Source organism: Homalodisca vitripennis, chromosome 1, assembly GCF_021130785.1.
Source record: "Homalodisca vitripennis isolate AUS2020 chromosome 1, UT_GWSS_2.1, whole genome shotgun sequence".
In the NCBI taxonomy this organism is placed as follows: Eukaryota; Metazoa; Arthropoda; class Insecta; order Hemiptera; family Cicadellidae; genus Homalodisca; species Homalodisca vitripennis.
The window spans coordinates 105,113,436-105,124,941 of NC_060207.1; the positions used below are offsets into that span (position 1 = coordinate 105,113,436).

Here is an 11,506-nt window from a genome sequence, read left to right on the forward strand (position 1 = left end):
TTAAAAAAACATTTAAAATAATGGAGAGGAAATTGAGTTTTCGGCTAAACAAAACATTAAAATGGGGTATTCCTTCATACTTGAGATTGTAGAGATAAGATAGTCAGGAGTAAAAACTGATAAGATATGACAATACATTATGTCATTTTAAAGCCCACAAAATGGGCAAGTTTTTTGTGGTATTGGCCTCTCTTCAGAATTAACTTCATTTAATTCCTCGGGTCTAATATCTTTTTAATGTTTTTGCCGAAAACTTAAGAATTTGATTTATTAGCAATTTGTTTGCATCAAACTTATTTTCAAGACAGTTTTTCTCCATTATTCCCATGTACAATTTTGTGTGTAGATTTCAAAAATGGATTCAGAATTAAAAAACATTAAAAAATAATGGAGGAAATTGAGTTTTATTGAAACAAAAACATGATTTTTTTAACAAAATAGCGAAATTGGTTCGTAGTTAAAAGATAGATGGGATAGGTATTTTTTATTTTCATATTTTGGTCTATAATACTGAGTAGTATCACCAAAAACATTTTTCGACACTAACTTAAATGCACCCTGTATTTGTTAATGTAGTTTCCTTTAAAAACCTGACATTATAATATTACTTATTAATTTAAAATGTTTTACGGCCTTAACAGTTTTGCATATATCTTGGGAAATACTCGAGGTCAAACTTGTGCCATCTTGAACTTTTTATTTATTACCACTTATATGTGAGTAGTATCTATGAACCAAGTTTAATGAATCAGCAAGTAATAATGGGAATTATCGTGTTCACCATTTTTTCCGCATTGTTATCATATACAAGGTTAAACACACGCCAGAATTCGGGTCAATGTGGGAAGATTCACATCAGTCCGCGGATGTATATAATTTTAATCGCACATGTATATAAAATGTGATATGAATATCATATCACATTTTAGCTCTCTATATAAACGCATTTTAAAGCTTCCTTGTATAAATACGGACATACAAAAACATAGAAACATGCTTTCGTCATGAACTGGTGGGAGGGACTCCGCTAATCGATCAGATAACTACACTTTGCACTGCATAATTTAAGTATATGGGCTCAAATTTTAAGGCCACAATCCTGGATTGTATAATGAATAACTTAATTATAACATTTCCTTGAAGATTTTCTGTTTTCAAACACACACACACACACACACACACATCAATACCCAAAAACTGCCTTACCCTCAGGAAAACATCTATTCATGTTTGGCAGGTAGAAGCTATTGTCGCTGTTTTAAGGACGGTATAGATGAATTTTAAAATGAAGAACTTAAATAGAATATTTTGGGACTATTATCCAATTATAAGCTACATTTGAAACTTGCTAATTAAATTTTAATTGATAAAATATTTGTAGGTAACAGACAGACAAGTGCTTTAATAGAAGATTTTGATGAGATCCATGGTCCATCAATTTCATTTTTCATTGGTAATCCCAGTCGGTTAAGAGCCAAAACACAACCGGTTAGCTTGTTAGCGTTACTAGAATTTTCACTGTGTATTCTGTTTACAAATTTTTGTATTCTGTGTTTTTTCTCGTTGCTAACATTGTTTCCGTATGACCCAGGCAACCAGGGTCACGTTTTAACCTACAAAGATTTAGACTCCTAATGAACCGATGTGTACCATCCTCGATACCAATGTAGACGTACTAGAGTAGAGTTTTTTTCTAAATTTCAACTCTCTAGCTAACTTCGTTCAACATATTTTATAGTGCGTACATATAACATGTCTGACAGACAGAAATTGGAAATTCGTTCACCAATTATAGTAGAGACGCTTCACTAAATGCTTAGCTAATTACTCTAACCTTTGTAGGGCCATTACTTTGAAACCTTCCACAGACATAAAAATAACACGTAAGTATACATATTCTTTTAAATGGCCTGAGAATTCTAATATACTGTTGCTGTTTTACTCTATTTACTCTACGATGTGTTATTAAGTAGAATAAGTGAAAGAGAACAATTTTTTTTGCAAACTTTAAATAGCCGCCTTCCTAAAACCTCGAGTAATAAAAAATTGTAAATACACAAAAACTGTTTAAAACTCTGAAGTATGTTTATGAAATGGAAAAACTAGTTTTACGAAACGAGGAAAGGTTGATTGCTATAAGCTTATTTAGTTGAAATATTGAATTGTTTATTGCATAGTTAAATTAATATGCGAATTATTTTTTTAAATTTACCTATGAGTTAATTTACGCTGTATTAACAAATTCACCACTCAAAGGTTTTTGTTTACTTAAGTTGATGTAAAATCTTACCGAAATTACAGCAATGGAAAATGGGTTTATTTTAGAACTACATTTATATGACCAAATATGGTTTTAAATTTTAGCGGAGCTTTCAATACCACTTTCCATGGTTACAATTCCGTTAGTTCCTGTATTACAACTTGTTAATATATATTTTTGGCTTCCATGTTAAAGTATCCACAAACATCGGCTACCGAACAGGTCAATTCCCGCCACGCTGCCTTTGGGTTTAGGCACTCCTAAATAAAAACTGTTATTATTTTTTGTGCCGTAAATCAGAACCAATTACAAACTTTTGACATAATTAAAATTCTACCACAGGCTGTTTACTCAACATTACATTGCGATTTCTCATAGTTACTATTTTGCGGATGAAGGTTTCTTTTTATACTCTTAAATGCATACTGAATTAAATAGAGAACATATCCGTTTACTAAATGATATGACCAGCGATAGGTCTGAATAAGTTACAATGTCAGATGCACTATTTTAAAAGAAAAATACATAAAGTTATACTTTTAAAGCTTAAACTAAAAGTTGAAGCGAGAGCCAACAATTGAAAACAATTTGTGGCGTAGTAAATTCTCTGAAGCGTGATCGAGATTTCTTCCAAGGGTATTACAACGCCGGTTGTACAGCACATAATAATGAAAAGATATAAACTAGCAAGATACAATAAATCTACGATATATATATATATATATATATATTTAACACAATTGTTTCATACATATGTTGGCTTGCCAATGTTTCAGATTCTTAATGAGGGCGAAATTCCGCACGAGGTTCTCCATCCCGTTTTTTGGAACTCTGGGTGCGATGATTTTCATCTACGTGCATATCTATCGGCTTGTATGCAAGCACCAGAAGAGGCCCCTGGATGGTAGATGCCATAGAAGCTTCAACCGCTCCAGAACCCGGGGCTCGAGTTCCAGTCAGGTAATGAATAAAAGTGTAAAGGTTTGTCATATTGGCAGAAATGTTTTACCGAGCGGTAGTAAAACATATAAGTTAACGTAATCAGAAAGGTTAAATCAGCTCTTTTAAAGCTGAAATTGAACAATCTCTTCCGAGATGGTAGCTTTGTTTTCTATGTTAAAGGCAGATTCTTTTTGTGCAATAAATTATTGTAATTTCTATTGAGATAAAATTAGTGAGTCTTTAATGCTTGAAGTCACCACAGACACAAAAAGCCTCCAATGTGCAGAGGCAGGTTGGCTTTATTATGTTTTAATGGCTTATTTTGTGTTTTAAGAACGATTTCTGGCTGTTTCCTCAACAGTTCTGACTAACACTCAGATAGCACCATTGCCTTGTGTACACCAGTTTATTACATGTAATGTGACTGCTTAAAGTATTTGTTCGATAATGTTTTTACTATAAGTCTTAGTACCATTAATAATAAATGCAACTGTGATATAAGTGTAATAAACCCTACTTGCTGAGCCAACCAAGATGACTTCCCTCAACATTATTTTATCATTCAGTAAAAATCTAAAAATGTATCCAGTAACACTAATCTTAAATAAATGTCGGAAACAGCGTGTTCTATTTGTTCACTGAAGTCAAACCTCTCACTAAACTGTGACATAGTGACAGTTACAGTATTAAACTGTGACAGCAATATGCATAAATACACTTAATGAGGTCTTAGGTGTACATGAATGTGTACTTATACATCAAAGCCAGTTACCTGACTGACTCATTTCGAAATAACGAAGCTACTCACTCCATGTTAATTAAGGATATTTTTACACATGTGCGCGTTATCTCATAAGTCCTCGCTAAAAACGGATTTTAAAATGTTTTAACCGCATGTTTAGGGTCCCATATGAATCCTGTAGAGATAGACGATCCAGACGAGTTATTTATCATATTTCCAAAATCAGTGGAACTACAATACAGTTACTGCAATACAGTTCAAACACACCCTACACTCTTACTAAATATTTGTTACCGAGGCTTGAAATATGGATTGGGGATTAACAGCATTTGGGGATGTAAAAATACTCGATAATAACCATATCTGAAGCTACGAGATAACAGGCCTTACGCAAGCGGTTACGTTCTAATGACTCTCACACACTTTCGCGATTTTTGGGAGCAGGTCGATACTAATGTAAACATTCTTGTCAATTCCTCTGTTGGAATGGCAACATTGCTCTTGTGATGTAAAAGTTTTAAATTAATAATTTATATAAATAAAAAATCTATTTCCAATTTAGTCAGGGAGAAAATATATCCATAATATGTGGTACATGGGAAGTTGATGAAGGGAGTTATGTTATAATTAACAAAAATCGTTTATAATCCATCTATTTTCAGGTGAACCTGAAGGCAATCATAACAACAATCATGATCCTCGGATCTACTGTCATCGGCTGGTTGCCAGCCTTCACCTACTTCGCCCTCATCTGCAAAGACTGCTTGTTTAGTGAGCTGTGGATGATGGGAAATATGACAGAGGTCATCATCTTGATCATAGTCAATTTTCTAATGATCGGCAAGACTGCAACAAATAGCTACATCTACGCATGTCGCATGAAGGAAATCAAAGTAAGATAGATATCAAAGCTCACCAGAGCGCTTTACTATCAAATGTTAAACTTTGAAGAAGTGGATTCAAAGAATTAACAAATGACCAGATATATTTCGGATACTAAAACAGTCTTGTCATAATTGATTAGTTTTCTACTTATTTACAATGAACATTAAATTTAAAGTTATGAAAAATAACATAACCTGTATGTTTTATAATTGTAATCAATTACTGGCATTTTGGACCTGTGAACTCACTTTCTACATTCCGGTGTAAAGTATTAAGCATGAAATTATGAATATATTAACCATTGTGGGTTTTATACGTCTTAATAATAATCCAATTCATTACAACTTACATAAAAAAGGCAGATAACTTGTCTTTATGTTTTGCTACCACTTCGTCACACAACGTAATTAGTCGTGTACTACATATGAAAGTAAAGTATAACTGAAATAATTAAGGAAATAAATTGTTTTATACTATATATCAGCAATATTTAAAATAGATGAGAATATGAACCTAAATGTGGGGAGAATTGAAATGAGGAGAAATGTGAGGAAAGTTTACGTTAGCAAGTAAAATGTTGTCCTCTATAACAGGTATAATCAGCTGAATTACAATATTATTAACATAACACCACAAAATTGTTTTACAGCTAGAAGTAACATTTGGGGTTAAACAATTAGTTCATTCTTCTACGAATTTCATTCACTTATAATTTGTTTCAGCTTATGTTACCATGCAATATTGCGTTTTTTATTAATTAATTTCTGGTTAGGTACTTCGAATTAAGGTGGGAAAATCTTAACAAATAATATAACAATTTGATTAATTATATTCTTAATTGTATTTCTTAAATCAAGATGATTATTTTTCTATATAATACTAGCATTGAAAAGTTTAATATAATTCAATTTACACGTGCTATTTCTGTTTGCATTTAAATATCTCTTGATAAAAACTCATATTTTGAGAGGAGTGCAAATACTGAGTAAATTTTTAGAAGAAACCTGTCCATGGTTATCTATGGGAAATAAATTATAATAAAATTGCTTAAAGTGAAACCATTTATTGCTTGTCAGAAGATGAATAGGGCCAAATGTACAGGAATTTGTGAAGAGAATTCACGGAACACTCTATGAAACTCGACACTGTAATCTTTGAGTCAAACAGTTATTTCAATATTGTTTGTAGCCACAATTATGTATTTCCATAAAAAAGTAATATCTTTAGAGCTACTAAATCTTCAGATGACAAAATTTGCACAGATATTATTACAAATAATAGGAAAATAAAAAATGTGGTTTTCTTCAATATTAACAAATACGGTTCTTTAAAATTAAAATAACGAAACATTATTTTTAATTTTTATAACAATTCCAATGGTACATTTTCAACGTAATCCAACAACGCATAAGAGAACATGACAAACTTTAGATGTTTGCTTGCAAAGGCCGGTAGTTTGTTAGTTGAAAGACATCATCTGTTTTGAATCAGCTATAAAAAATGTTAAAAATGCGAACTATTTTTAAATTTGTATCACAATTATAAAAACAATTTTTTAAACGAAATCCCCCAACGCATAAGCAAGGGACCACTTTAAAGGTAAGTTTGCAGAAGTTGGGATCAACAAACAGCTGACGCCTTGTGTTGATGACGGTTGACATGATTGTTGCTCACAACAAACTTACGTGCTCTCTTAAGGGCGGCTGTAGTGAAACGAGTTTCAGTTTACCCCATAAGAGGAATGTTAACCTTTGCATTTAAAATTATTGTTGGATGCAGGATAACGGAAGAAGTCTTATTTTAAAGATGCGTGTATAACTATTAAGCATTCCAAAAAGTTTTCATTACCTTGAAAAATTTACACTTTTGAGTATTGAATTGTTTTTTCAAACACACCAAGATATATCGAACATTTATGATGGATATTAAATACAAAAATACTTCGTACATAACTCTACGACATTAAATAATGTAATACAAGTGTTTGAGATTTGACATGTTTCTTGTGGAGCTAAATGTAAGATGACCTGAACATATTGGCTCTTTTAATGTAATACGGTCTTTCAATTATTAAAATAAACTATTAGATTTTTCAATAGGACAGGAGTAATTAAATTAATTAAAGGAGAATATAAAAATAATACAAACTAGAATATGTACATGAATTAAATATAATTGTAAAATAAAACATTAATATAATAATCCACTTTAGAATTGTTAACTGACGACCAACTCAAGGTACCGTCCGACACAAGGCAATACCCTGGCAAGGCATTTGTTATTACTGAGAATCAGTTTTATCAGACTCAAGGTTAAACAGTGTATACAGGAGATGCAGTTGGATGCGTAGTTTGCCCCTGTTCAAACACAATCTAATGTTGACGCTCTGCTAGCACGTCTCGGCACATGTCACGGCACAAGGACTGGTCTAGGTCATCTGTGGACCCGACCATTTCAGTTCTAGAAGACGCTAATAAAGTACTCTGCCTTATACTTCAACGTGATCAAATTGAACGGATATAAAATAGGAAGGATATAAAATAAAAGTTTAAATAAAATCATTTAACAAATGTTTTTAAAGGTGTTTATTGTTGTTCGAGGAAACCAAATTACAAAAATTACAGTTACAGTTTCGAGTTAAACGAAAAATACGTGTGACATAAACCTATATATAGGTTGACAAAAATTTTAGAGCATTAAACCTACGAACTGTTTTGAGTGTCACACCTTCTATAAATTTATAATGTCACATCATTTGGTATGAGAGTAACTAGATAACGAAATTTTTTCCCTTATGATTATTGTGTCTTGAATATATTAAACTAGACAATATAAAATTATTATTAATTATATATTGCTAGTAGTACATATCTCTCTCTCTCTCTCTCTATCTCTCCCTCCCTCCCTCCCTCCCTCTCTCTTCTCCAGAAGCCTTCATCCAGTCTACGGGTATTTTCATCCTATGGAATCTTCCATAATCTGGCTTATTCTGACGTCTGACATGTATTCAACTCTGTGAAGTTTAGATCTTTAGAAGACTCCAACCTCCAAGAATTTCCGGCCTCTAGTAGGTCTGATTCATTTTTAATAATCCCCATATAATGATTGCTTCTGATCTATAAAACTTCACTTCCTTAGAAACATCCGGACTCATGTCTATGAGGCCTGTAGTTACAATACCGGGACCTCCAGGGCTAAGAGAATACCCAGGTTTTTGTAGTGAGCTATATCAGGTTTTGAGAATTCACGAAATACATACAACTCAGTAGTTAATTCATGAAGTTTGAATTTATTTCAGGTTACGTATAAAAATATAAGGATTTTTTAGAGCTCATATGTTTACAATGGTGTAACGTTTCCGTGAAACTTTAATTAATTTGTGTGAAAATATATGTAGCTTTTCTGTCTGAATATTGCAGTAGCTTCCTCATTGAAGTACGACGATCCTTTGAGTTGGGATAATGTTTTAAACCTAGGTAATAACTGTTATAAATGGTGTATTGCTATTGAAATTATGGATGGATAATATTCTATATATTGGAATTCAACATGGAAAAATGTACAAATATTTTTGATTTACAATATTTACTCTTTATAATTTACTTGAAACTACTAAATTCCTCACAAAGTCTTTCTGGGCACGCTATTGGCGTAACTCCACGAATTGGAAATCTTAGATGGGATGGTTTGCAATGTAATAGGGTATAGCATTATAATTCATAAAAATTAAGGATGGATACATGAACCCTAATTGTGCACTAGTTTTATAAATAATATATTATATATGTTTAAATGAAAATAATTATAAAGCTATTAATCCTAAAAGATTCATGATGTGATTTGAACCAATAATGTTTCAGATAGCACTCCGTCGGATGAGGCGACGGGTACTGATGTGTCTCTTCGCTCCTCAAGGCGTCCACTCGGACTGGATAACAACAGAATTAACACGCACCACCAGCAGGCAATCCACTTCCCGTAGTCGCACCTTTGTCTACCGCATGAATTCGTACAACGAGCCCTCTAATACCAACGGAGCCTCTCTAGCCTACAGTTCGCTACGTCGTTGCCACTCGTCCACCACGAGCCAGTCAAGACAACCTAACACCTGTCTTTAAGTTCCATCCACTACCTTCATCGTGAGCCCTCCAACACCAACGGAGCCTCTCTAGCCTACAGTTCGCTACGTCGTTGGCACTCGTCCACCACGAGCTGGTCAAGACAACGTAACACCTGTCATTAAGTTTCTTCCACTACCTTAATCGTGAGCCCTCCAACACCAACGGAGCCTCTCCAGCCTACAGTTCAATACGTCGTTGCCACTCGTCCACCACGAGCCGGTCAAGACAACGTAACACCTGTCTTTAAGTTCCTTCCACTACCTTCATCGTGAGCCCTCCAACACCAACGGAGCCTCTCCAGCCTACAGATCGCTACGCTGTTGCCACTTTTCCACTTCGAGCCGGTCAAGGCAACCTAACACCTGTTATTAAGGTGTTTCCACAACCTCAGCCTTCCACATAAAGTCGCACATTGAATCCTCCAACACTAATAGACTCATATTTACCAACATTTTGACGTCGCTGCCATTAGTATATCAAGAGACGGTCCAAGCTGCAGGCATTTGATATTTATTTGTATCTATAAAAACCGTAATAATAATCCTTACAGCTGTGAATAGTTTTGCTTTTCAGGGTCACATTGTTTAATTTCTTAAGAGACTTATTTGTTCTCTTGGGATAAAAGTTGAGATATTGCACATAGTCCTTAAAAGGCATTTGCGCTGTTGCCGGATATTCTGAATGTGTAATGTTAAGAGTAAGAGACACCTCCTGTCTAGATCGATAAAAGAGGATTTTGAGCATTAATCTTAGAAGAAGAGGAGGATATCTTTGAAAAAGTCTCGCGAGTCAAAGCGGTCAGGCGTGACTTGCCCTTATGTCTGGGCTAGCAGTCAAACACGTCGGAAACCCCACTCCATCAGTCATCAACCGCAGTAGACTAGACCTATTGATTTACTTACCCTTGCATCCCAATATTTTGACATCTGCCTTTAGTGATATACCGCTCCCGGACATCCATGTGTTGACTAGATTTAATTTAAACATCGGTGGAACATTCGTTTTTACTTTATCCTGTGTAGGTTCCTGGAAGGTATAAACTAGCCATAAGTGAGCCATCCTGGCCATTACGAGAGTTTTATTAGAGAACTAAAGTTTTATTAAAGCCTAATGTTAAAACCTAGAGGAAGCTGCTAGGTTTTACAATCATAGTATCCAGTTTTAAATCATAGGAGACAGCCTCTTAAAAGGCAGACTTACTACTTAAGACAAAAAAACCTGACGTACTGGGTGGCAGACCACTTCTTAAAAATATCTGCATTGGTGAAAGTTATATTCAATTATACAGTCGTGTTTAATGGAATGTACAAGAAGTCATTGCTGAAATTTATTTATTTATTTTATTTTATTTTCATGCTATAAAACAGGAAATACACCCAATTACATTATAGCAGTACAAACAAATCAAAATGTTAAATAAGTGGTTTGAGTCCAAGTCCCATATCCATTGTATCACTGGAATATTTATAAGCAAAATAACTATAAATACATATTATTCTAAACGTTACATAGGCACTACTATAAATAAATAAACAATAAATAATACACATTCAGATAAACAACAAATACAGTATATGGTAATGACAATATCAGGAAATTAGTTTCATAAATTAATGGAATTTTAATTCATAAATTAATATTAAATCAACATTTAATAAATATAGCTTGAATTTAAGAAATTGTAAAAGGAAAAATATACTATGAAGGACTGGTATACAAAATTAATGAAATGCATTTCTCTTTAAAGATATTCAAACTGTCAAAGTGAACATCAATGTCGGATCCACCCAAAAGCATTACGTTTATAACCCCTCATCATCCGCAACAGAGGAAAAGACGATCGCATCACTGTGCGTGAGTGAGGTAAATTAAACAAAAACTTGTTTCTGCTGTTAAAGTTCGGTATGCGATAGCTGAGGGTCCCCAAGCAGTACGCGTCATCCACCCGAGCCCGGACCAGGCCCCACAAATGTACTTGCTCCAAGACCCGCTTCCTCAGGCTCAGGCTCGTCAACCCAAACATCTCCAACAGCTCATTGTATGGAACTAAATACGTGTAAACATTAAAACATTTGAAATATAAATATCTCAAACACTTCTTTTGCACTCTTTCAAGCATATCTTTATAAATTAAATGTGTAGGATTTCATACAATGGCGGCGCTTTCAAGTCTCGATCTGACCAAGGATGTGTACAACACCATAAAAGACCCGATGTTTCTAAAATTCGCACCTTGTCTCATAATAAAGCCCATCATTCTACTCGCAGCATTCACGCAAGTTTCTATATGAGTACTGAACGATAGTTCGTTATCAATTGTAACGCCCAAGTCTTTAACTAAATTGACTTTTGTAATTGACATTTAAATTGTAGTTGTGTATTATGGAACTATTTGATTTGGTAAAATACATTACATGGCACTTTGAGATATTAAAATTAATTTTATTTTGGCTAGCCCATTAATACACATTATCCAGATCAGCTTTTAGTATTTCAGCGTCCCTTATTGAAGAAATGTAATAAAAAAGTTTTAAATGGTCGGCAAATAACAAAGAA

The 11,506-nt window shown here is 33.8% G+C and overlaps 2 protein-coding genes across 2 annotated transcripts in view; both read left to right on the plus strand.

Annotated features, from left to right (window-relative positions):
- LOC124374363 (trace amine-associated receptor 3-like) overlaps window positions 1–3,569 on the plus strand; it is a 28,433-nt gene extending 24,864 nt beyond the window's left edge. Inside the window, exons 3-4 of the mRNA XM_046832613.1 lie at window positions 3,037–3,220; window positions 3,537–3,569. Coding sequence (XP_046688569.1) covers window positions 3,037–3,220; window positions 3,537–3,569 — 217 coding nt within the window. The remainder of the gene's footprint in view (window positions 1–3,036; window positions 3,221–3,536) is intronic.
- A 1,048-nt stretch (window positions 3,570–4,617) lies between these two features.
- Window positions 4,618–10,623, plus strand: LOC124353650. Its single transcript, XM_046803593.1, has 2 exons — window positions 4,618–4,837; window positions 8,690–10,623. The coding sequence occupies exons 1-2, from the start codon at window positions 4,637–4,639 to the stop codon at window positions 8,945–8,947; spliced, it is 459 nt and encodes a 152-aa protein (XP_046659549.1). The 5' UTR covers window positions 4,618–4,636; the 3' UTR covers window positions 8,948–10,623.
- Window positions 10,624–11,506: the final 883 nt, after the last annotated feature.

Bases quoted from the DNA above. Each gene is read 5' to 3' on its own strand.
- LOC124353650 (XM_046803593.1), top strand. From the start codon at position 4,637: ATGATCCTCGGATCTACTGTCATCGGCTGGTTGCCAGCCTTCACCTAC. The intron at 4,838-8,689 runs GTAAGATAGATA...ATAATGTTTCAG, and splicing joins GTCGCATGAAGGAAATCAAA to ATAGCACTCCGTCGGATGAG.